The 26,576-nt window shown below is 43.9% G+C and overlaps 1 protein-coding gene across 1 annotated transcript; it reads left to right on the top strand.

Annotated features, from left to right (window-relative positions):
- The first annotated feature begins 16,587 nt into the window (after positions 1-16,587).
- Positions 16,588-26,374, top strand: LOC125427858 (polycystin-1-like). The gene is made up of 8 exons (XM_048487414.1): positions 16,588-16,690; positions 19,870-20,050; positions 20,427-20,653; positions 21,465-21,583; positions 23,445-23,592; positions 25,005-25,276; positions 25,761-26,213; positions 26,327-26,374. Exons 1-8 carry the CDS (start codon positions 16,588-16,590, stop codon positions 26,372-26,374), a joined length of 1,551 nt encoding a protein of 516 aa, XP_048343371.1.
- The last annotated feature ends 202 nt before the right edge of the window (positions 26,375-26,576 follow it).

Below are 26,576 nucleotides of genomic sequence, written 5' to 3'. Positions count from 1 at the left end.
AACCCAGGCGTCATTGGCCTGGGTCTAGTGGAGGCGCTCTGCCTGCATGCCCACCCACCAGCCTCCATTTGCCTGCCACCTCGCAGAACCCCAGCTCACATGGCCCATCCCCTCCCTCCAGTGGCAAAGCTACAAGGGGGCGGGGGGCACACGTTCCACTGGGCGCGCACCTTGGGTGCACAAAAATCGTCCATGCCCCCTTCCCCCTCGCCCTGCCCCGCCCTGCCAGGCCTGGCCCCACCCCACCAACCTGGCCTAAAATTGCCAACGCACGCACCCTGCCCCAGTGACAAAGGGAGGGGAAACTGCGCCCGGGAGATGAACTGCCCACACGCCACCTCCTGCCCTTGCCCTGCCCCAAAACACCCTGGCCTGACACACACCCGGCCCCGCACATGACTGCAATGGCGGCGCCCAGGGCAAGCCACCCCAACTGTCCCCATTGCAGCTCCATTTCTGCCCCGCCCCCCTGGAAAAGGTAAGGGGGTTGCGGGGGGCAGAAAACATGAAGTCCACCCCAGGTGTGCTCCTGCCCAGCTACGGCCCTGCCTCCCTCTCTCCTCTGCACCCAATCCCTGGCCAAACACCCTCTGCTGAACTTGTTCAGCAACCACTCACCTGGTCCACTGCACCACCAACTTGCCAGTCAGCTGCCTCACCTGGCCCTGGCTCACCTAGCCTACAGCCTAATTCTCTCCCCCACCTTGTCGGACCCAGCTCACTCCCCCCCCCACTTTGTTGAACCCACCTCACATCCCACCCCTCCCTTTCTTCCCTTGCCCTCTGGCAGTGGGGAACCGGCAGCGGTGGGGGGGGGGCAAAGTGTCCAGGGCAAGCCCCAAGCACCATTTTGCAGTGGTATGCCACTGAGTGGAGGCACCCATAGAGCCCCCTCCACTCCAAAGCTGCCATTTCCCCCAGGGGAACTGATATTTGTCATCTGGAGATCAATTGGAATTCCAGGAGATCTCCAGGGGACACCTGGAGGTTGGCAACTAATTATGTAATGAGTAGCTTATTCTGGTCTGCTGATGAAATGGAGGCGGGTTCTAGGAGTTTGAATAGATGGGCTGCCTGGCTGCTAACTCTGGAATATAGGAATAACAGTACTCAGCTTATTCCGCACGTGCAGAATAATGCACTTTCAATCCACTTTCAATCCACTTTGCAGCTGTGCGGAATAGTCAACTCCACTTGCAAACAATTGTGAAAGTGGATTGAAAGTGCATTATTCTGCACGTGCGGAAGGGGCCCTCTTTTGAGTACTACTGTGCCTGAGCCTCACTCACTCACTTTCCCTATCCCAGTTTGATAAGACTCATATTATTGCAATTTCATATTCTAGGAATAGGAAAAGGCTGAAATTTAGAGGAAACATAGAGCTACTGGCTGCTGGTTTTTGGTGAAAGTATCTGCTGAACTTTGCTTACTGGTATAAACATTTCTTACCTGTTTTGCAGGGGTTCAGTATTGCTCTTTATACAACTTGGCAAATCAATAGCAGGCATTCCTGAAATTTTTTATTTCAGAGCAGCATGGTGTAGTGGTTAAGTGCAGGTGGATTCTAATCTGGAGAACTGGGTTTGATTCCCCACTTTGCCACCTGAGGGGCAGAGGCTTATCTGGTGAACCAGATGTGTTTCTGCACTCTACATTCCTGCTGGGTGATGTTGAGCTAGACACAGTTCTTCGGAACTCTCTCAGCCCCACCTACCTCACAAGGTGTCTGTTGTGGGAAGAGGAAGAGAAAAGAGCTTGTAAACCACCTTGAGTCTCCTTACAAGAGAGAAATGAGGGATTTAAATCCAAACTCCTCCTCTTCTGCCATCCCCCCCCCCCCAAACATCTTGTGAGTTGAACCACACTTCAGCTGTGCTTGTTACATGGAAGTAAGCCCTGGTCTACTTATGCCACAAAATATGGCAGTAATGAGATGGCAAAATGTTTAGAATTGACTGTACCATTTTAAGTAGAAGGAGAGGGTTTGCATACTAAATTTCATGTACATTAATGAAATTGCCTGAAATTTAGAAAACTAGCCCAATGTATGAAGGACTATGCTAGATGTGCTATAACAGGTTCACTGAGGTTATCTTTTTATGACAATCTGAAGTGGTCCAGTCCAGTCTACCACCTCAGATTTATATCACCTGATTCTACTGGATGCGGGGTCTGAGAGGCCTGGTCCATTGCAGTCACTACAGCCTGTTCCACACATCACCTAGAATATTTTCAGAACATTCTTGATGCCCCCCTTCACTGCAGTGTTAGCCCACTCTCACTTCCTTCAAACATTTTGTGGCCACCATGGGGGAGGGGGTATTCATTTATCTATTTCCTTGTTCATTGAAACAATGCTTCATTGATTCGTTACTTGGATGCCATGTAGCTCTGTTTAACCAGCGTTCTGTGGATTCAACCACACAGCAAACCCCATCCCCCCCCCAACACAAAATGATGAAAATAAAGAGGCAAGGGGGAAATTAGCGAGGTCAGGGACATGAAAAAAAATGACACTGAAAGGGGAAACTGGGCAATGGCACAGCAGTGTGGAAAATGGCAGCAGGAAAGATAAAACATTTTAAATATGACCGCACTGTGGGGAAGCCTGCTTGGAAACATTTCAGCAAAAAAAAAATGCTGTAAAACTGTTTTCAAAAACAGTGGAGAAAAAGCATTTGGAGCATTTCCAAAACCAAAGGTTGGGGCTGGGGGGACAATGTGGAACACCAGAGAAGAAACCTTTTATTTCCAGCCTAAAAACATTGTAAATGACTTGTGCTGAAAAGGCCTACAATGAATGTTTCTACCCAATGCATCTTTTCAAATTTCCCAGCCTTTGTTCTGTCTGCTGGAATTACATCCTGAGGGCTGTTTGTCTACAATGCAAAGCAGGGGTGGGAATGGAATGGAATGCTTCTCTGGTAACTATCGGTGGTCTGATAAAAAAGAGTTGGTGGACAAAGCAAGTAGGAATTTCTCAGGAGCCCTGCCGTGTGTGTGTGTTTGGGTTAAGAAGTGGGGCTGAGAGAAAGAAGGCAGCAGTTGTGTTAGTTGCTCACACACTGCACTGATGCAGCTTGGAAACAAAGCCACATAAATAACACCTTTTTGTGGTGGAATAGCTGTGATTTCCAAAGCTTCAAGGCTGACTCTGCTGGGTTATGTCCAGAATGAGGATCATTTAACTCCTGGAAGGCGAGATATTTTCTGGACTTGACTATAAAATGGAGATAGTATCATGGGATTGGAGACAGCGATTGACAGAGGTATATCTAGGCAAACTGGAGACCGGGGACAAAACCTGAGTTTGGCGCCCCGCCGCCCCCGTGTGGGCAGCTACCTTCCCCCACCACTTTTGGGAGTCCATAACTTTGAACCCCCTGAACCGAACCTCACCTAACTTGGGTGGTATCATCAGGAGAGTCTCCTGAAAAATCCCTGAAATTTTGGTTCTGCTAGCCTAAAAACTGCACCCCCTGCAGGCCAAAAACTGAAAAAACACTAAAAAATACAAAAAACACACAAATGAACCTGAAATTTTTATGCCCCCACTAGGGGGTGCCCAGGGACATAGGATACCCCATGTCCCCTAGGTAAACACGCCACTGGCGGTTGACAACAGCTGGGGAAGGGAGTTGAGGTGAAGAAAAATGGGAAATGCTGTAGAAGGAGAGTTGGTAGGGGACTGCAGAGGACACCACAGTTTCCATATGCCATAATGCCAGGAATAGGCTGGTGCTTTGATAACTGTCACTCTATGGCAAAACTTCAAGATTTGCTTCAGTTAAATGTATATCAAGGCATCCCTGGAGCCTGACAGCTTTTCAAAAGTAAACAGAATGATTCTTTTCCCCTTTTTATTCAAAGTAAATAGAAAGGAGTGAAGAGAGTCAATAAGAGCTGTCTCTCTATTTGCTCTCAACATTTGAAAAATGTTAACAGGTCAGAAGGCATTCTCTGTTGATTTGTTTTGTGCATTTAAAGGAAAAACCATTTCCCCCCAGTTTTGCTATTTATGAGGAATTCTCCTTGTTATGCTGGCAAGCACGTTGCATGTTGTTTGGCATTCTAGAATCATTAAAATCCATATGAATTAGACTACTTTATTCCTCTGTGCTCTCTTACATGCTTAGTCTTTTGTCCAGAAGACTAGAACATAAAACTTATGAGACAGAGTGTGTTGTGTTAACTTTGGTAGACAGCAAAAAGCCAATTTTCTGCTGTGGGCACAGCTCACTGTGACCTCATTGTGACTTACTTTGCTTACTGTCTTTTATGTCTCAAATGTAAATTCTTCCAAGCAGGGTGTGGGGTTGTTACAAATATTTTTGTTCAGTGAGACACTGTCACAAATCTGAGTGGCAGAAATTTGTACAAAGTGCACTTGAGCCTTACAACAAAGTGGCTATCATTGATCTAAACTGGGGGGAAAAGCAAACTAACAACTGAAATGAAAGTTGAACGACATGTGTCTTGTTCTGCTGACCTGCTCAGCATCTTCCAGAGTTTGCTTGAGAAACAGGATAGAGAGGGAGAAAATCTGCCAAAACAAAGCCCTTTTTTGGGGGTGGTGTGAATGCAGGAAGCCGGAAGATATTACTGTGTTTATGGACCCTTAACTTTGCCATGGAAATAGAATTATTTTTGCCCACTCTTGTTTTTTAGTGGTTTTCCAAACTGTATAGTCACTTGCCTTCTAAAGGTGTGACAGCTGGTAGTTCAGATGCCGGTGACGTCTTCTGTAGTTCCACTGCTCTCCTCAGAGGGACACTGCTACTCTGCATCCTCAAATTAGGTGAATTGTCCAGCTTTGCAAAGGCTCAGCCAGTGAAATTAGCTGTTGGAGGAGAACTTTCCCTGATGGCAAACTAGCCAAGGCAACTGGACTCAGGCGGGTGCAAGGTAGATACAGGGAAAGGTATGTCCTGTGGCAGACTTGGAAAGGGGGAAGGACAGCATGAAGAGGGAGATATGGAGAGGTTCAGTAAGAGGAAGAGAAAGGCCTTGCTAATTAAAACAAATAAGAACATAAGAACATAAGAGCAAGCCAGCTGGATCAGACCAGAGTCCATCTAGTCCAGCTCTCTGCTACTCGCAGTGGCCCACCAGGTGCCTTTGGGAGCTCACATGCAGGATGTGAAAGCATGTGTGGCCTTTCATGCTGTTGCTCCCGAGCTAACCTGGACTGTTCACAAGGCATTTGGCAATCTCAGATCAAAGAGAGGGATCAAGATTGCAGCCATAAAAAAAAAACGACTTCTCCTCCATAAATCTGTCCAAGCCCCTTTTAAAGCTATCCAGGTGAGTGGCTATCACCACCTTCCTGTGGCAGCATATTCCAAACACCCAATCACATCACGTTGTGTGAAGAAGTGTTTCCTTTTATTAGTCCTAATTCTTTTCCCCCCCCCAGCATTTTCAATGGATGCCCCCCCTGGTTCTAGTGTAATATTGTGAGGAGAAAAGTGAAAAAATTCCTCTCTGTCACATTTTTCTACCCCATGCATAATTTTATATAGACTTTCCAATCATATCCCCCCCTCAGACGTCTCCTCTCCAAACTAAAGAGTCCCAAATGCTGCAGCCTCTCCTCATAGGGAAGGTGCTCCAGTCCCTCAATCATCCTTGTTGCCCTTCTCTGCATTTTTTCTATTCTTCTTCAATATCCTTTTGGAGATGTATTTAACAGAACTGAACCACAGTACTCCCAAGTTCAGTTGCAACTTCACTGCTTTATAGTAAGGCAGGCATACGACACAATCTTTGCAGTTTTATGACTCCTCAATTCCTTTCCTAATTATCCCCAGCATAGAGCGCTCTTGCTCTTTCTTTTTCACAGCTGCCATGCATTGAGTTGACATTCCCATGGAACTATCAACTAAGACGCCCAAATCCCTTTCCTGGTCTGTGACTGATAGCACTGACCCCTGTGGCGTGTATGTGAAGTTTGGATTTTTTGCCCCTATGTGCATCACTTTACATTTTGCTACATTGAACTGCATTTGCCATTTCTTAGCCCACTCACCTAATTTATCAAGATCCGCTTGGAGCTCTTCGCAACCCTTTGCGGTTCTCACCACACTACATAATTTGGTAAATGGTCAAAGTGAGAATGAAGAGACTTTGGTCCCCCTTTGTCCAGCCAGATGTACTTGCACATTTACAATTGTGAACTGCTCTTACTTGGGGCTGCTGGAAATCCCTATGGAAGATGCCTGCCCATTGAGAAAAACAGTCTTGTAAGTAAGCTGTTGTGCTATAATGGTCATTTCTGCACGAATCAAATATCATGGGTTGAGCATGGGAAATATCCCGGTTTGGCCAAGAAGTTCTCACAGTTCCTGGTCCTAATGCAAGTTTGTCCTGCAATATTGCCCTCATCCCAGATGATCTTTTAAACAGGGCTATTATAAAAACTGTTGAGAAGGATATGGGATGTTTTGAACTCTTGAATGCTATGTAAATGCTAAGTACTATGGCCCCTTTGTTTCAGGTGTAATACACACACAGAGATTGTGATGCGCTTCACAGGGCTAGGTGCTTACTTACTACAAAAAGAGATGATGGTACTCAAGGCGCTCTGTAATGCGGAATCTTCCTTAATCCTGAAATGCGAGAATCCCCAATGTTGTACCCAATGACACATTTTCTGATGCCCGCTTGCTTGTCCCCTAAAGCAAAGAACTAACCATAACTTTCCTCCAGTCCATGAGGCCTCTTCTGAGAAACTGGGGAGGCATCTTCAGAGAGCACCCATTTGGAAAGAGTTGCCTCCATCCTAAGAAAATGCTTGGCTTAGAACACAGGTGTCAAACTCACAGCCCTCCAGATGCTATGGTCTACAGTTCCCATCATCCCTCACCAGCATGTTGCTGGCAGGGGGTGATGGGAACTGTAGTCCATAATATCTGGAGGGCCTCGAGTTTGACACCTATGGCTTAGAACATCTTAACATTTTATGATTGGCCCCGTAGCAGACTTTTTTGTGATTGGCCCAGCATCTCATGGGATGGGAGTCATTTTGTGGTCACACCCACTGCCCTCTCTCAATATCTTTAGTGACTCCTGCCAAAATGTGTGTGGGCTGTGTGTGTCAGTTACCGCCACAAGAAAATAAAGAAATATTTTCTTGAAGACAGGTTGCCTGGCTACACTGGCTCCATGCCCGGAAGCAGAGACTTGTGTGGTTCAGGAGCCTTCATAAGGTTCACAAAGAATGTATATGTATGTTTGTGCCAATGCTATATGGTTTCCCTTGTGTTTGTGTCATTCTAGGATGTAAGAAAAGCCCCTCTTAGTTGAGTTTATGCCTGCAGTTTAGGATTTTAGTTTAACAAGGTTCTTCAGTTAGGTTAAGGTTCTATTAGGTTTAAGTGAGCCCTGCCAATAGGTATATGTGAGGTCTTGCCTATAAGTATAAGTATATGTGTTTATCCTTTAAGGTTTCCCTAATGTTTAAGTTAGAAATGTTATTTTTTTGAAATTTTGTGTTTAATAGTAAAAGCAATAGCCAGTTAAGGTCTGATATTAAGGGATAAGGAAGTTGGCTCTGGAACGTAGCTTAGACCAACACCCAACTGACTCTTTGATAAGGACGACCCTCTTTGGATTTACAAATCAAATCTGCGGCCAGCACCCAAAGGTCTCCCAGCCGTTGGAAGACGTGCAGGGACCACCATTGGACAGTTTGAACTTCTCTTTGTTACAGCAGAGGGAGGCGGGAGCCTGAGGGCATCACTGAAGGAAACAGCCAGCTGACAATAGAATCAGCTGAGTGCGATAGCAAACCACCTGGATTAACCATAGACGCTATCTGCTTTCCATTCAGGACCATTGCGAAATCCTGCGGGAAGATGCCTGACAGCGAGATTTGGGTTTCCCATTCAGAAAAGTGTAATTGTATCGTGTATGTAAACTGTCTTGTTTTACGATTGGTGTTTTGGGTGAGGGACTCGCTCCCTCACCTCCCCTTTGCCCCCTTTGAAGTTTGGGAATAAAAGTCCTTGCACTGTGTTGCAAGGCGCGATTCTCTCCTGACCGAGCTGTGACCACCACCTGCAATAAAATCCTTTTGCTTTGAAGAATGCCTGCTTCCTGCGCCTCATTAAGTTGCTGAGCTGAAATCACTTATTGTTACCTGGCAAACAGCGTAACATGTAGTTATTTGTTGGAGAAGGAACTCCATTCTGTATCTGCTGGGTTGCATGGTGATCTATTCCCACTTTGTACATTTCCAGTGTTGAACTCTGGCAGCAGCAATGCTGGTGCTAAGTCTTAAGTCCTGGCACAAATCAATCTTTATAGTGTTCTAAGAATTAGTAAGATAAGGAACAGCGGGGCAGGCTCGGGAAGCATGCCTCTGCAGGCGAACCCGACACCCCAGCTGGGTGTGCCACAAAGAATGGGGGCAGACGCCCAGTGACCGAAGACCTCTATCCTCCACAATAGAATGGGGAGGAGCCGGGAGCAGCTAGGGTAGCTGTCCAGCAGGGAAGATGCACTCCTCTTGATCACCCAGTTTTTAAATTATTTTAATAAAAAGGGCTGTGGCCTTATTCCAATCCAAGCCGAGTCTGTGATTATTTCAAGTAGCCTCTGCACATCTGGCTGCAAATAATAATTGAGGCTCAGAAAAAATTATCCTGATGTAAAAATTACCCTGATCTAAACCTGACCTGGATAGCCCAGGCTAGCCTAATCTTGTCAGATCTTGGAAACTAAGCAGGGTTGGTTCTTATTTGTATGAAAGACCACCAAGGAAATTCAGGGTTACAACGCAGAGGCTGGTAATGACAAAACTACCTCTTGTCTTGATTACCCCACAGGGTCACCATAACTCAGCTGTGATTCAGCGGCAAAAAAGAAAAGAAGAAGGGGAAGAAAGTGAAATATTCTGACTGATTTGATTTTCAGTCTTGCAAAATACTTGTTCCATTTTCTGAAACTCTTTTTACTAAGAACATGGGCATGGTGCCTGCTCACGGTAGGGTGTAGATGTGTCATTCCTAAACATGTGCAAAAGAATGTATCCATCTGATCCATGATAAGCACTCTCTTTTTGCCCAACCCTATCACATAGCAGATATATTTGGCAACTAAATAGTACAAGCTAGGGTCCTGCAAAAACTCAATGTTAAAAAAAAAATTCATTCCAGCCCTCTAAATCTGCCTCTCCCTAGATCCTGTAATTTCTCAGGGGTCTGAGGAAGTTGAATTCTATTTTTTTCTCTTTAACTAACATCAGGTTTCTCTCAACATTTTGTCTGTTCTGGAGCACTGTCAGTCATCATCAGATTGATTTTAAGAAGTTTAATGTATAAAGCCATATTTTCCTAAGTGCCCCTGATGAGTGCCCCTTGCTTCTAGCTAGAGTTCTCTGCCTTGTCTGCAAATGGACTGGTTTTGCTGCTTTTACAATCCACACATGGGCCAGCAAAGTTAGTATTTAGGTAAAGCAACAAGAGGGGACCCACATCAAAATGGCACAGGCTTTTAACTTGTTCTTCCTATGTGTCAAACTCAGCCTTATATATGAACTTCAGTACAGAATACAAATTGTGAAGTTGATGCATCTGCCTAATGGGTCTGATGAGCTGAGCTGCAACTCATGAAAGCTTATACTGGAATAAATTTTGTTAGTTTTTAAAGTGTCAGTAGATTTAGTTTGAAAATACCACCCGTCTCCAAAAGAAACCAACCCCGCCCCCCAAAACAGAAAAACAGAAAGTCAGTTACAAAGATAGCAAATTCTACCAAGTAGTTCTACCTTGAGCAGCTTTATATTGAGGTTGAATGTAAGTCTGCAAATTTTCTGACTTCCCAGCATGAGGCAAACAAATGAGCCCAACATTCCATATAGGAGATAAGGTCCAAAAGGTTCCTGAAATGGAAAATAGTTCACTTGTCGGGAATATAGCATTTAGAGACTGCAGCTTCTTGTATACACTTTATGCAACTCTGTGTCATTTCTAAAACTGAACAATGATGCCCAGCTTCCAGTTTGAGCCCCACTACTCCTGACAAAAGGTGCCTGGCTTATCCCTATTTGTGATTGCTTAAGGATGCAGCACAGCATCTACTCAAAGGCAGTCTGTTTATCACCACGTCATGATACATATTCATAAGCAGCACTTGAGAACAGGACACAGACTCTGCTGAATCTTGACTCAAATCAAGCCTTGCTCAGCAGCCATTTTGCACTATGAATAAATCACTATGGAAAAAAAATGCTCCATGATCTACAATCAAGAACCTGCCTGGTTGCTTTTGATAAGACAATATTAACTACTGTAACTCTTTATTTGAATACAGAGACCTATCTCATGACTGCTTGAGCATAATCCACAAAGAAGAGTTTGTTGGGTACCTCAACATTCAACATTCAAGTGCTGTAAATACATGCTTGCACAGTCTCTCCAGGTTATTAATCTTCAAGGGACATCATGAGGGTGGAAGGATGTAAACCCCATAAAATCAAATTTATCTAGTTTATCGTCTCATCATGACCCAGAATAAAGGCACTATGATTTCCAAGACATGTATTCTCATAGGTGTGTGCATGAGCGCAGACACACATTTGTTTCCTTTTCAGATTCTACACTTAGCATAAACTTTGTTTGACTTTAAGCTGAGGGTTTCAGCAAGAATGCATATGATTTCCTGACTTACCGGTATTTGAAATTCAGAATCTGGAGGACTACAGACTTTCCACGTTGAATAAGAGTTAAGAAAGTAGGAAAGGAAAGAATGGAGATTCTGGACAAATTAAAAGGGCAGATGAACACCACATTTCAAGTTCCATGCTTACAAAATGTGTTTAAGGGGTATGTGTGTTAGTGGTGGTGGTAGTGTCTTCTGCTTTAGCATCCTTAAAGGCGTAATTTTGCTTTTGTTTTCTTGTCATTGCAGCACAGGAATGTGTACTTAGCCATTAAAAACGACAAGGACCATTCTGCCATTTTTTGAAGGCTTGCCTTGCCGTTCCTAGTGTGAAATTCCCATTTCCATTGCTAGAAAGCTCATCTTTCTTTCCTTTAACCTTACTTTACTACCTTTCATTTTGCATTACGAAGAGCTGGTGCTGGATAGAAGTTAGTGTGAGTGTAGTGCTATGAAAACTTTAAAAACTTGTTGTGCTTTAAAAACTAGGGAAAGTCTTAAGACTCACCTCCTGATACTTTTGAGAAGTAGCTATGTGAAGGAGGTGAAGTGATCACCTTCTGCAGGCACTGTTACTGCTCTGCTTGAGAGACTATGCTGACAGACTAACCTTCCAGATCTATCTCACCTTCAGATCCTCAGAGGGACCAACTTTTTATACAAACATTTTTTTCAGGTCTTCATTTTCCAGGGATCTGAGCTTCAATTGTATTCATACTATTGAGGAGGGGACCTTCCAGTACCTGGGCAAATTGAAGATGCTGTACTTTTGCAACACATTTCTTTCCTTCCTTCACTCTGGCAGTGTTTCTTTGTGATTCTATCCCTTTTCTGCTTTCCCCCATGCTCTGCATGTAGTACAAGGGTATAAAAATAATTTGTTCATTGCCTCACTCCTTGGGAAACAGGCTATCAGCACATGCTCAGGCAGCTGCCCCTGATTTTCTTGCCTGACGTCCTCCACAGCAACCTTGTGCCCAACAGGTTCACATGTGGCTGTTCCTTGCAAAGGCTGATAGTTTGGGCACATGGGAGGCGAATTCTCATGAACAACATAGAAATGCTCCAATGCATCCCACTGGAAGTATCAAACTACCGATCCTGGATCTCTTGCCACTAAACTGTGGTGAGTGAAATAGCTTAGAGACAGATGTTTGGAACTCAGCGGCTGGAAAGTTTCCAGTTTTTGACAGCTCTCAAAGTATGTGCCTCATCCCTTTGACCCACAACTACCCCCCCCCCCCCCCCCCGTGAAAGGCTGTGGAGTGTCTCAAATGTGCAGTATTGTGAATATAGGTGGAGGAGAAATTCATCTTGCCAGAGACTGTTCAAGGCATTTCCATTAAAGGAGGTTATTTCATCTTGTGTATCCCTGGCAGTCTTCATATCCTTGTCATGTTACATAGATACACTCATAATTTTCACTGTGTGGTGTCAGGATGTGTTTGTGGGTTAGCATAAGTTCGCAGGTTAGTGGGATCCTTAGATGCTACTGTAAAACTATCTGATTGTACTGTGGAAAGTACACGTCTGATGTGCAACTGTTGTACCTAAAATTTGCACTAATAAAATAATAATGCTAATGGTTTGCTTAATCTGAGGCTTATCCCACACAGATCATTTAGAAGAAGAAGAAGAAGAGTTTGGATTTATATCCCCCCATCTCTCCTGCAGGAGACTCAAAGGGGCTTACAATCTCCTTGCCCTTCCCCCCTCCCACAACAAACATCCTGTGAGGTGGGTGGGGCTGAGAGAGCTCCGAGAAGCTGTGGCTAGCCCAAGGTCACCCAGCTGGCGTGTGTGGGAGTGCACAGGCTAATCTGAATTCCCCAGAATTCCTCCATAGCTCAAGCGGCAGAACGGGGAATCAAACCCGGTTCCTCCAGATTAGAATGCAGCTGCTCTTAGCCACTACGCCACTGCTGCAACATTTAAAATGTTGTACAGACTTTTTGAAAAGAACTGTTTTGGCTTTTTGTGTGTGCTTAGTATGGGAAAATAGAGCGTTTCAGGCAAAATCAGCTTTCTTTTTTTTAAAAAAACACACGACGTATTTTCAAAGCCATGGAGACTTGAAATCTGAGCAGCCTTGCTGATTCTCATATCATGTGTATGTAGCTTCGAAGATACCTCACATAACTTTTTGCAACCCCCGAAGAGCTACACGTTTGCATAATTGGCAGGCAATACTGAGTTTATTAGTGCACAACAATTATGGAAATGGGTGGCAGCTGCAATGCTAGATATAAGAAAACATCTGTAGGATGCTTCAGCAAATGATGGACAGCACAGAGAAGCAGCAGAAAATGGTGGATGGCAAGAGGTGGAGAAACTAAAACGAGACCTTCAAAATTGCATGGGAGAAATAAAACTTTTCCTGATCTCCACACTGCAAGCAGGAAACATTTTGAAAACTTTCAGGAAAATATTGCTTGTTTAGTATTTCCAAATAAAATCATTTTGGGCTGCAATAGAACATTTTGAAAACGTTTTTGGGGAAAAGCTGTATAGAATTCCTTCCCTGAATGCTTCTATTTCCATCCTCAAGACATTGTTTTTGTTCTGTGTGGAAACAGCCAGATTCATACTGGTGTTGCTAGTTTTCCCATCAATACTGTGTTTCTATAACAGTTTAATGCCTCTTTAATTGTCATGGCTTCTCCCACAAAATTCTGGGTGTTGTGATTCAAGTAGTAGTTTTGAGAACTCTGTTAGGCCGTTTCTGCACGGCCTCCAGTCGCCCCCACACCGCCAAGAGTTCTGGCGGCGTGGGGGCGCAAGCCTATTATGCGCCAAACGCGTTAAGCGAGCAGGCGTAAGCGGAGGCCGGCAGACGGCGATGCGTCCGCATCGGAGCCGCCTCTTCCCTTTCCCTGCCCCACTCCGCGCGGTGTCACCATTAAAATTACGCCTGCTGGGCGTTGCAGCCCCGCCATGCGCTGCCCTCCGACCCCTGGAGGTCGGAGGACGAGCGTGGGCGGGGCTGGCGAATTTCCAGCAGGCGACGCATTTAGACACCGCGGAGTGGGTGGAGACGGGAGACAGCGCGCGCTTCCCGGCGGCGCAGTTCGCATCGCGCCGCCGGGAAGACGCGCCTTCCCAACAACACCCCTTTAAAGGAAGTTGTTGTTTAGAGGCTGCCTCGGACGCCCGCCCTGAGTGGGAAGCGGAGTCAGGTCGCCGCTGCTACGTTACAGCAGCGGCGCCTGTGCGAATGGCGGCCTGGGGGCGGCGTTTTTAACGCCCCCAGGCCGTCGTTAATGGGCCGTGCGGAAACGGCCTTAGAGATCTTTAACTCCCTTCTGCTCTTCATGGAACTAGAATTCCCAAGGTTCTATGTGATGAAATAATTATACCTTGGAGGCTGGAGAATTCCCCCCCCCCTTTTATATTCTACTTTTTGTGGATTTTTCCCTTGCAGATTGAGCTGTATAATTGAATATGGGTCTTAAGGGGGAGTAGAAGGAAGACAAAAGATTCTGCACACAATTTCCCTTTTTTGTTCAGAGCTGAGAAGGGATTTTTCCTTCCACTTGGACTGGCTGATGACCCTAGTGATTTATGGCTTTCCTCCACACCCTTGCTTGAGGCACATTCCATTGTGAATGCTGTAGGCTAATCCTGGTAGTTCTGAGTGTGGGGGATGTAGCTAGATGGCATTTGGAATATTTCCAGTCTTTCAGTATTATTTATGGTTCTGTAACATGTAGGATTTTGAAAGAATTTAGGGAAATGCATTTTTTCTGAGGGCAAGACTATTAGTTGCTCTTGGAAATAGATGAGAAGCATTCAAGAAAAAAATCACTTTCTTTATATTCTGCCTGAAAAATGGCAATAATTGTTCTTGCCTACTTTTCAGGAATGGTGCAGAAACTGATTGTAAGACAAATAGAAAGAGCCGTGCAGAACTCTGACAGAAACAGAAGCTGACTTCATTTTCAAACTGTTTTCTTTCTTTTCCAACGGCTGATTTTATTTCCTATGTGATCCTGACAATGAGTGATGGTGTCCTGCACTATTCCTATCTTGCCACTGGTATTCATACTCAAGACTCGGCTACAGTAAAGGGTACACCTATTATGGGATGGACTTGGTGGATCGCTGCCTTTGTGGATTTCTGGGCAGCAAAGAAATTATGAACTGTGGAAAGGTTTGTTCTAATACAGTCCAGACTCGGGTGTGCAATAAAACAGTCATCCATGTTGTGTACTCATTCAATCCAGGTAATGCAATTGTTTCTTATGGCATCTTTGCCATAGTGTGTTGATGAGGAAATCAGAAAAACTAGCGTGGCTATAGGAAGAACAGAGATGATGATTCTGGAATACTGAGAGAGATTTAGTTCAGTGGCTTTTCCCAACATCTCTCTCTCTCTCTCTCTCTCTCTCTCTGTGTGTGTGTGTGTGTGTGTGTGTGTGTGTGTGTGTGTGTTGCAGAAAAATTTATTATTGAGGAATGGAATGAACAACCTTGTAAACATGACAGTGAGTAGTCCTTCATGTTAGCGTACTAAGAAAATGGAAGTCTGGGATCAAGCAGAGTTATGAGGCAGAAGCTCTGTGGAAAGCAACTGATAGTCTGAGGAAAGTTCATTGCATAGAGAATGTTAGTGAACAGGAGAAGCAGCTGTGTAACCAGGGAGACTTGGGACAGCCAGGAAAAAGGCATTTTTAAGTGAATGAGGGAAAGAAATGTAGAACAGAACCCTTATAAAAGGCACAAGTGTCAGGAAGCAAAGACTGGGCAAAACAGACCTTGGAAGGGAGAGAGCACTGTCTTGTCCCTCTGACAGAGAAAATTGAAGAGGGGTCACATTGGGACTCTCCATTTTCCTCATCTGCATTTTGTGATGACAGTTGGAATATGAGAGGTAAACTGTGGCTCCCACCTAGAGCTATAGCTTCCCCCAGGAGCCTGCTGATGTGGAGGCTAGCAAACCAGGGGTGGCTTCTGCTTCTCCTGCTTGGCCAAGAAACAACAGGTATGTAAGACTTTTTTTTTAAGACAAGGAAGTTCTGTCTTGAAATGGTATATGGACGCAGCTGGTGCAAGGAGAATATTAACCAGATAACTCAGTGCAGATAAGCTAATTTCATACATACTTTAATCACCCTTTGAGTAAAGAGAATAATTCATTTGTACCCTTGACCTTAAATACTAGAGAAATGGTTGATCTGCTCTGGGGCTGTGAAAATGCACCAAATTAATCATTCCAGAATAAAACACAAGAATTAATGCGGCGCTATAAGCACAAACTCCCCAACCTTATAAATAAGCACTGAAATATATATATTTGTTAGGCAGAGATCACAATTTAAAGTAAAGAATGGAGATTCTACTATGAGTTAGTGATATAACAGAACAAGGGTCATTCTGGGTCCATTGGCCCATAATAAATCACTTCCCATAAAATGAGAACTAGTTCCTCCTAGGGTCATAATTCTGCTTCAAGTGCATACCCTCAGAAGCTTCCGTAAATTTATTGTAATGTATTCTGGATAGTCTTTTAAAATCATGGTTAGGATTTGGGGAGGTTGTGTGATTGTGTATTCCCTTTTTGCACTATTTCCTTGGATGGCCTTAACCTGATTGAGTGTTGCAGCTGTACCAATGCTGACCGTAATGAATGATGACTAGTTTTTCTATTCACCAGAGATTGATAAGAAGCGAAGCTCGGTATTCTGGCATTTGTGTAGAACAATCACTTTTAACAACAGCTATCAGTGCAGCCCAGTCAAGTAATATTCCTTCTGTTTTTAAATTAATATAGAATCTGTGTCTTTGGAATTATCCCTAGTACTTAAATAGAGTTAATTTATAGTAATGGTTGTCCAATGTTTATATTCTTTGAACCAGACCAGATCTAATGTTCTGAAGGCATAACTGTACAGGCAATAGGCTTGAAATATAGCAGGCCCTCCCTAAATGGCACTGCTGCTCTCTGTCATCGCTGCCGGGGGCCAGGCTGCTGTAGATGAAAATGCTTTTCTTTCTTGGATCATTCTGCCTTCTTCCTTGCATCATCCAGGTAAATTAACTTATTTATTCCTATTTTAGAGATCTGGAACTGAGGCCTTGTGTGTGACCTTGCAGCTAAGCTCAGACTGAATCTCAGACTCCTACACTATAGTTGAGGAGTCCTACTTTCTTTCATCTGCATTCCTCAGAGTTCTTGAAGATGTGAACACTGGCCTTTTCTGCACAACACAGATAAAACATTTTCAGGCAGGAAATAAAATGTTTCCTCCAGGGAGTTCTGCATGGTTTTTAGCCCAAAACACTTTATTTCCTCCCTGAAAACATTTTATTTGCGTGCTGTTCCCAAGCAATTCTTTTTTAAAAAAACATTGTCACTTGCTTTGTCACTTGCCTCTCTGCAGTCCCTGGAATTCCTCCTCAGTGCCATTTTCTGAGCTTGTGTTGGCTGTCTAACACTATATTTCTATCAGTTTTTTTTAAAATTTGGGGGATTGTGTCTACATAGCTACATAGACATGACCCCTAGAGAATCACAGCATGAGACTTTGAAGAAGTTAAAAAAATCGGAATGACCACAAAATGGCAGTCAGGAAGTGTTTTTGAGCAAGTGAGTGCAGTCAAATGAGGTTTTTTGAAAATGTTTGCCAAATGTTTTCAGGGGCTTGTGTGGAAAGGACCTCACTTAATCAAAGCTAATACACTTCTAAATACAACATTACAACATTGTGTTGATTTCCACAGTGATTATGAGCATACATTCATAAATATAAGCCAAAAAAGATTGCTGTCTTTATGGCTATTTGTTCCTGGTCAGCTGTGGCAGTAGCAGTTAAACTGAATGAAGGCCCTCTGGAGATGGATGTGGGGCCACAGGTTACCAGACCAGAGGTGTAGCTGGGCCAAACTGCGCCCGTGTGCAGTCTATATTTTCCGCTCCCCGGGGCGCCCCCTGTGGTGCCCCCTGCGGCACCCCCTTCCCCCCTTCCCACACTTACTTCACTTACCTTAGCTCCTTTCCTTTTCCTAGAACGTTTTCAGGCTGAAAAAAACACCTGTTCACAGTTCAGGCTTAAAAACCACCTGATGGGAACTAGGTCTCCTGGGAACTGTAGTTCCTCAGGCCGTTTTTTAGCCTGTACTGTGAACAGGCCTTTTTTTTTCAGCCTGAAAAAGTTCTAGGAAAAGGAAAGGAACTAAGGTAAGTGTGGGAAGGGAGGAAGGGGGGCGCCGCAGGGGGTGTGGGGGGCCGGGGAGGGGCCTGGGGGAGGGGGATTTTGCACCCCCCACATGATCCAAAACCGTGCGCCTGGTGCGTGGTACACCCTCCTTCCCCTGGTAGCCCCGCCTCTGTACCAGGCAGAAAGCTTGCAGCACTTGCTAGTAATTACCTGACTAGTTTTTGCATGCAAGAGGTGGTTTTTTGTTGTTGTTGTAAGTTTGGAGTGCACTAAGAATGTGATCACCTACAATCTGAAGTGGTACAATCCATTGTACCACTTCAGACCTTTACTGCCTTCTTGGATTTCATGTGTAGACCAGAAGGTAATACTTATTTCTAAATCACTCTCCACCCTATTCTCCTTTTGTTTGAAAAAGGGCAATTGGTGCTAAAAGGCAAGCTCCCCAGCAACAGTAACAAGTTGTCTGCACAGGGTTTGAAATTAGAGTCTGAAAGGTTCAAACAAAGCCCTCTCAGTGACATCTGAATTTTAGTACATAGAAAATCGGGAAGCACCCTGGAGCACTTTCTATCATGGGGGAGAATTTATGGGGGTCAGCAACAGATCAAACTTTGTTTAGGGTTGTCATGACAATGAATTTTTCCAGCTGCCAGCAGAATAGCTCTGGTTGTTGCCATGATAGCTACGGATATTAAGCAGGGCATTTGTCTCACAGCAACAATGTTCACTATACAGTCATGACTCCATTTATTTGACTTTAAAAAATGTTTTGCATGCATTTTGGGGGGTCAATTTTGTGGGGCCTGGTTTGTGTTGTTTATATTCCAAACTGTGGACTTTGTAATGGACAGGGTGATTGTATTTCTTTCCTCCTTATAAAGAAATAGCAACACTGCTTTAATTAGAAAGCTTACCATATTCTCCCTACTATTGGTTTGATTGTATCCCATCTCCACAGATTCTCAGGCTTGAAAATATTCTTTGTGAATTGACCAACAGGTTTTCATCACTGCTTTAAAGGGGAGGGGGAATGTGAGATTGAATCCTAATTTATGTGGGTTCAGCAGTGCTTAGAGAAGAATCTAAGGGCACTTTCACACGTGCAGAATAACACACTTTTAATCCACTTCCAATGCACTTTGCAGCTGGATTTTACTGTGTGCAATAGCAAAATCCACTTGCAAACAATTGTGAAAATGGATTGAAAGTGCATTATTCTGCATGTGCAGAAGTGCCCAGACTTCTCCAAATATAAAATGAAGTTAGGATCTAAACCACTGGATATTGTTTGGAAGATTTTGAAAAAGTGCTTGCTCAGTCTCTTCCACTGTTACCCTATAACTCAACACTTTGAAGGGCATCCTGTTTTTCTGCCTGAGCTTTAACACACAGGAATGGGCAGCATCCCACCTTAGGCTGGAGGAAATTCCTTGAAGAGACTTGAAGTTGACAGAACAGTCACTTAAATTGGATGAAGGTTCCTTCGGATGAAGGAAGTCTTCAGACTTTAGATAGTGGAGTAGTAGGATACAGGCCAGTGGTTTCTGGGATCTTGAAGAGAAAGGCCTTGTACCATTTACATGCTTCAAAGATTAAACAAGAAAACTCACAAAACATTGAATTGTTTCCTTGTTAAACTCCTTGATGCATTTTTCCACTTCCCTCACCTTTCACTGCACTATTTGTTTCTTTCGTGAGAACCCTTGCTGTAATTTATAGAAGGCATTTTGAATTGAGTTCAATTTTGTTATTCTGAGTGAACATGATTAAGTTCTACTGACTGCAGAAGGGACTTCAAATGATCAGGATGAATTTGTTTCAATGGGACAATAGGACAATCAATAACTAAAGTAAATATAACTTATTAGATTATATTAATCGTCTATTTGCCAGCACTGCATATGGTCATTCTTTACATATTAGATACCATGGATTGGAGCATTTTAGACAATCTGAAGAAAAACAGCTACCATTTCCTACAACAAGGATGTGGACATAATCTGAAACTGTTGGAAGAAAGCTGACAATTTGTTTGTTACAATTTCAGATACTACCTCTTGTCCACAAACTGGACTGATCAATTTGCAGAACCTGAACTGTTACTGGATTAGTGAAACTAAGGAGACATGGCAGAAGGCCAGAAAGGTCTGCCAGGAAGTCCCTGGAGGAGATCTAGTGGTAGTGAGGTCCCTGGAGATTCAAACCTATCTACAGAACTCTTTCTCTAGGTAAATAACTTGTGATGTGCCACTTATTTAAAAATGTCACACCCTCATATACTGTAAGGGATATTTTATACGCATACTTTAAATTGTATAGTCCATGCTGTTTGAGTGACCCTATTTACATATTTATTTGCATTGTGAATGCTGTTCACTGTCTCTCTGCCTAACATCTCAATGGATGGATAAAATGAGGAAGGAAGACCCATGGGTGTTCAGAAACCTGAGCACATCAGAGAAAGGCTGAATAAAAAGGTACTAGATAGATTAACCTAACAACAGCATGTGAGAAACTAAAACTGTCCGCCTCCCTTGATAAATGTTGTTACAATCCAAGGTATTGCCCTCGTTTGATTTTGCCCCTCTGTTTTCTTCTCCTTAGCAGTGCTGGTTTAGTTTGGATTGGACTGAGTGACCTTGACTCTTTAGGATCCTTGCACTGGGTAGATGGGTACCCTGTAGATCCATTCCAGAAGCAGATGCCCTCAGGCAAATCTGTAGGAGAAAATGAAATCTGTGTTCAGATGCTTCTCCTGGATTCAAAAAGGCCCTGGAGATACAACCCATGTTCTGGGAAATCATCATTCATCTGCGAAAAGAGAACTGGAGGTACTAGTCATTCTAGTAATCTCTCGTGTGTGTGTGTGTGTGTGTGCGCGCGAGAGCGCGTGCGCATGCATAAGGGGGTGATCTCTGGGATTTAAATAATGAGACTGCTGTTCTTTAATGTCAGATGGATCCCCTTTCCAGAAAAAAATTAGGGAGATTACTTAAAGGGAAGCTGAAGGGAATGAGTTCCCCTAGAAAGCAGAGTTCTTTAAAACTGCTATCATATGGGGTAAGATGAAATGTATGTTGCAGACAAGAAATATCTGTTCTAGAAGGTGCCAAGGAGATTAAATAGTATCAAGGAAGCCATGAAATGCAAGAAGACTTTCTTGAATAAGTGATATATACTCCAATAACAGATTTTTTAAAAAGTCATACTCTGGCAAAAGAAATAAAGTGTATGATAAAGAAAAACAAAGTAGGAATCTGAGAAACTAATATACATATATGTATAAAAGCAAATGTCAAATAATTATTTTCATGTACCAAAAGTGAAATACTAGACAGGAGAGCAGCAGGATGATTAGATGGCAATGATTTAAATGATCCGGAGGAATACAGGAGGGTGGTATGTGTGTTTATTTACAGAATTTATATACTGCCTCTCCGGATTCTTGGTATCAGGCAATCCAGCAAACATTATATAGACTCTTGATTTTTGTTTGACAAAGTACCTTACCAGAATTCATGAGTAAACAGAACAGTTGTGGAATAGGAAGACAGAGCTAATAAGTGCTTTGGACATTTTTCTCATGAGAAATTCCATTGCAATTAAACCTCACACATGTTTAAATGTGTTCTGTGTTTACAGCTGCCCTTCCCACCCCAAATATATTTGTGACAGGAATTCCAGTGTTTAGTAGTAGTTATAATGTGAAGAATATCAGCATCAGACAAGAAACACCTTCCTTGGCGGCCAGCAGTATTGAGGTAATACCTTAGATGTATACGCTGAACCCATTTGTCTTCATGATACATGACCCCAATTTTAACATTTCTGTTATTTTAGAATACGTTGTTAACTGGCAAGCAGGTGGAAGGGACACAATCAAACCATCATTTAATGTCAGGTACAGATGCCAAAAGGCTCCTGATACTTGAACGAGGGGATTTCTGATTTCTAGAACTTCAATATATTGCCCACAGCTGGCAATCCTACCATGCAGGAGCATTTTGGAGGTTGCATTGAAATACAGCAGGAAAGAGGAGGTGATGTACAGGCAGAAAGTACTGGACCCAAGCCTCTGCTCCAACCAAAGCTGATGCTTTTGAGATGAAGTAAAAGAAGTCATGGGCAAAAGAAAACAATAGTGTCAAAATTAGTGACTGATTACTGTCATATTGACCAAGTAAATATTTGTTAAAGTCAGTAGTAGCAAATTTTTTGTCGAGTTCAGAGAACTGGTTGTAATCCCACCACTGAGTCCTTTTGGAACCGTTGTTAAATTATTTGAATCCTACCACTGGTTAAAGTTATGAGAAAGAAACAGCATTTTGGATGTGATAGACCTTAGATCAGCAGTCATATAGCTGACAAGCAATGAAGGATTATACCTTAAATCAGCAGTTATGTACCTGACAAACAGTGAAGGAAACCTTGACTTAATGCTGAGCAGTGCCAAGGATTTAGTTACACCAGTCTCGCCAAACAGTTTGTGAAAAGTGACCAGTCCACACAGAAAATCCAACGCAGTCACAGTTAATTTAAGAAACAGGAATATCTAAAAATGGTAAAATTAATAAATTGACACCCTAATGCTGGGTAACATTCACCAGAAGTCAAATATGTCATTATCACTGATCTGTTGACAAAAATATGCCCTGGCCCCTACCTGGTGGAATACACTCCCTAGCGAGATCAGGGCCCTGTGGGATTTGCAAGGTTCCCACAGGGCCTGTAAGACGGACCTATTCCACCAGGCATTTCCATCTGCCCAGCCGGGTTGATTGCTGTATTTGATCTCCATATTACCATCTTGGCCTCCTGTGAGTACGAAGGGGTGAGGGTGGGGGTTTTTTTGTCATCTGTTGCTGCTATTGTTGACTGATTTTATTGTATTATTGTTATGGCTGTTTTTACTGTTTTTATTGTTTGCCGCCCTGAGCCCTGTGGGGGATATAAATCAAACAAACAAACAAACAAACAAACAAACAAATAAATAAATAACATTAAAACCAGGCTTCTTACTAGAGAGTAGCCGACGTAATACTAATTATTTTAAAAGGGATCCTGAAATTACAGATCTCTGCCTAAATCTCATCTGAGATTTACTGAGATAAATTGGTTATCTCAGCTAGCAAAAAGTTGTTTGATTGGCTACTGTTGGAAACAGGAGGCTACATTAGGTGGACCCTTGAGTCTATTGTTTTCTGGCTGTGCTTCCTGAATTCCCCAGCTAAGCCTCCACAGCTCAAATGGTAGAGCGGGGAATCAAACTCAGTTCCTCTAGATTAGAGTACACCTGCTCTTAACCACTACGCCACTGCTGCTCCCTAGGCATTTCCATCCATCGTTCCTATGAGGGAACCAAATTTTTTCCCCCATACCTACACATTTGATAAAATGGAGACAAATATAATTTTAATCCACATTATATGATCTTAGTATATTGGGTAGCAACAAAGTTACCAGGAAATATTTTATGACAGTGCCCACTTCCTCTTTCTACTGTTTTGGAATTTCTGGTGTTCAGCCACATAGAAGCCAATCATGCTCAGTAACTCCTGCTCAGGCCTTTTTCCTTCACACGTCATTTTGCTCTGTTTTTCCTCGGATGTTTCTGTCTTGCAGCTGATGCTGTTTCCTGGCCTCTGGTTCAGCCATAATGGAACAGTCAGTTCTATAGACTTTGGTGTGCAAGCAACAAAGAAGCCAGTCCACGGCCGTTTTCAGATCTACCGTCCATACTGCAGTCCCAGCCAACACTTGATCCCCCCTGGTAAGACAGACTAACCCCTGCTCCCTCTCTTGCACTCTCTGTTCTGTTCACCCACCAAGGGAGCAGTTTGGCCTTCCTTCAACTGGCTTGGCTTTTTGTGACTTTTAACGCTAGTGAGGCCCTGAGATTTTAAAACAAAAGAGCTCAATTTCTTTCACCAAACCCAACTCAGATCTGATGGATGATAAAAGTGGAAAGAAATTACATCATTCATTTCTTGAAAATTTATTTTCATTTCTTGAAAAATGATTTATTTTTATATAGAGGCTGTTGTGTTGATAGTTCCTTCCAGCACCACTGTTTTCTCTAACCAAAATACAATGACCTTGCTTCAAAAATTTGTGTTTTCTGTTTTTCTGTTTGTTTGCAATTCTTCTTCTTTTTTTAAATAATCTGAACTGAGGGAAACACTCAGAGAAATCATTTTAACCATGACATGCCTCTGAAGATGCCAGCCATAGATGCAGGAAAAACAGTAGCAGTGGCGTAGGAGGTTAAGAGCTCATGTATCTAATCTGGAGGAACCGGGTTTGATTCTCCGCTGTGCCGCCTGAGCTGTGGAGGCTTATCTGGGGAATTCAGATTAGCCTGTACACTCCCACACACGCCAGCTGGGTGACCTTGGGCTAGTCGCAGCTTCTCGGAGCTCTCTCAGCCCCACCTACCTCACAGGGTGTTTGTTGTGAGGGGGGAAGGGCAAAGAGATTGTAAGCCTCTTTGGGTCTCCTGCAGGAGAGAAAGGGGGGATATAAATCCAAACTCTTCTTCTTCTTCTTCTTCTAGAACCACAAACTACCAGACCATGGCCACACAGCCTGGAAAACCCACAACAGCCAATCTGAACTGACTTCAGATTGTCCTTATCTCTTTGGCCCTTTCCGCACGGAGGCGGAAGGGCTTGGGTCGGCGTTTCTGACGTCGACCCGACGATGCTGGGACCGTCTGCATGGACTGTCCCAGAAAGAACCAGGAAGACGGCGCCGCTGGGCGCCGTCGCCCGGTCGACTCACCTGCTCTCCGGCCCTCCAGCGCGTCGCCGGGGCCTGGGGACACGCCTCCCCTGCCCTGCGCCCTGCTTCCGTGTTGCAGAGCAGGGGGGCATGTCCCCAGGCCCCGGCGACGGGCCGGAGGGCCGGAGAGCAGGTGAGTGAAGGCAGGGAGTGGGGGGGGGGGAAGCGCCAGGAAGCCACTGCCGTTCGCACGGCAGCAGCTTCCAGCTGGCGTTTTCAGAAAAGTGCGCTTCCCAGCGCACTCTAAAAACGCCGGCTCGGCGCCAAGCGCTAGAACTGGCAAGTACTAGGTCAAATAACATTCTCAGTCTCTCCTCCCCTCACAAGCCCACATATTCCTATTGATATTTGTATCTTTTGAATAAGCCTAGCATAACTCAGTCCCTGTGTTTCTCTTCTCAGGGTGTGAATTGCTTCAATCGTCTTTTGCTTGCTGTTACTTGGAGCTATCTTGTAACACCAGGGGTTGGTGTTCAAATGGACACCAGTGGTGTCCTTTGAAAGATCACTGCCTGGACATCTCCAGTCCTTGCAGCTCATATGCTTTTGAGAACACAACTGGCCACCTGCAGTTTCCTCATCCACCACGGTACAAAGGAGTGCCACCCTTCTATGCCCCAGTGGCTGATCTTCCATTATTGCTAACCCCAAGCAGTGAAAACACCCATTTCCATGTAAGTGTATCCATAAACATGCTATAGTTGACATGTTGTGTCCCGCAGCCCTTTCAAGTTTTTCTGTCTTGTCAGGTTTTTTCATATATTTTTCTCCTAAATATGTGATAAGCAATTTTGAGGACCTAAAATGTCTTTCACCATTCTTCTCTTCTCTATTTTATTTTCACAACAACCCTATGAGGTAGGTTAAGCTGAGCATCTGTGACTGGCCCAAGATCATCCAGCAAGCTTCCATCACAAAGTGGAGACTTCAACTTGGGTCTCCCAGGTCCTAGTCCAACACTCAAACTGCTACATCTACACCACACTGACTGCTATAATGCCACGTGGATTAGTTTATTTATTGTTGTATTGTTCTGTTTTGTGTGCATTACCTTGAGACTGATAACAGCAGGAAGAGTTGCATGAACAGTGAAGCCAAGATGTGCTACGTTAACTGAAGAATGTATCTAAATGCTCCTGTGCTTTCTGTGCATTTTAGGTTCTCTTGCCAAAAGAAGATATTATTGTGTATCCGGATGACATTATAGGGATACAACATGATGCTGGTGTGGGCTTATTTCTACAGTGCCTGCCACACACGCATTCCCCCTGGCGACAGAGCTACATCAGCCTTGTGAAGGACGGCTGGTGGGAGGGAAGTATCGTCGGGTTTCCCAGCCCTACCTGGGTGGACAGTGTCCTTTGTGATATCAGAGTGACTTTTGCACATAAGATGAAAAGTTTGGCATATACTTCTTTACTAGGCCCAAAGTTGGAACCTGGCTTGTACACTTATGCAGCAACAGTGAAAAATGCTGTCGGCAGCACGCAGGCTCACTGTGCAATGCAGGTGCCATCCAAAGTCAGTGGTTTACAGCTCATCTACCCCATACCAGTTAATGGAAAGCTTAATGTAATGACTAAACAGGAGATTTTGCTTGTTATCAAGATTGTATCTGGCTGCAAAGCTGTGGCTCGCTGGACATCACCAGTGGAGAGAGTTGGAGTGCCATTTGCGGGCACTTGCCCAGCAAGCATTGTAACACATGTGCCTGCCTGCTACAGAGATACTGCAGATACCTGGTTTTCCTCAGTGCAGTTTGTGGTGGATGAGCCAAGAGAAGAGGAGATCTTGAACATCCTGGTATCCAATGAAGTCAGCACCACCCAGAAGTTGTCAATGAAGATTCAGGCATATGATGCCATTGAAGGTCTCCATGTGGTACCCCCTGGACCCTATCAGATGATCATGGGGGTGTCTCAGGTACATCCTGATGTCAGTTCCTTTTTTATCTCTAGGTTAACATGAAGGGCA

The sequence above is a fragment of the Sphaerodactylus townsendi genome, linkage group LG03 (assembly GCF_021028975.2).
Source record: "Sphaerodactylus townsendi isolate TG3544 linkage group LG03, MPM_Stown_v2.3, whole genome shotgun sequence".
NCBI lineage: Eukaryota > Metazoa > Chordata > Lepidosauria > Squamata > Sphaerodactylidae > Sphaerodactylus > Sphaerodactylus townsendi.
Note: the sequence above shows the minus strand (reverse complement) of the source record. Positions and strands in the feature narration are given on the sequence as shown.

Excerpts from the sequence above, each read along its gene's own strand:
- LOC125427858 (XM_048487414.1), top strand. The coding sequence starts at position 16,588 with ATGGCACTGCTGCTCTCTGTCATCGCTGCCGGGGGCCAGGCTGCTGTA. Across the intron at positions 21,584-23,444 it reads TGGCGGCCAGCAGTATTGAG|CTGATGCTGTTTCCTGGCCT; the intron begins GTAATACCTTAG and ends TCTGTCTTGCAG. Across the intron at positions 26,214-26,326 it reads TTTTGCTTGTTATCAAGATT|AGATACTGCAGATACCTGGT; the intron begins GTATCTGGCTGC and ends TGCCTGCTACAG.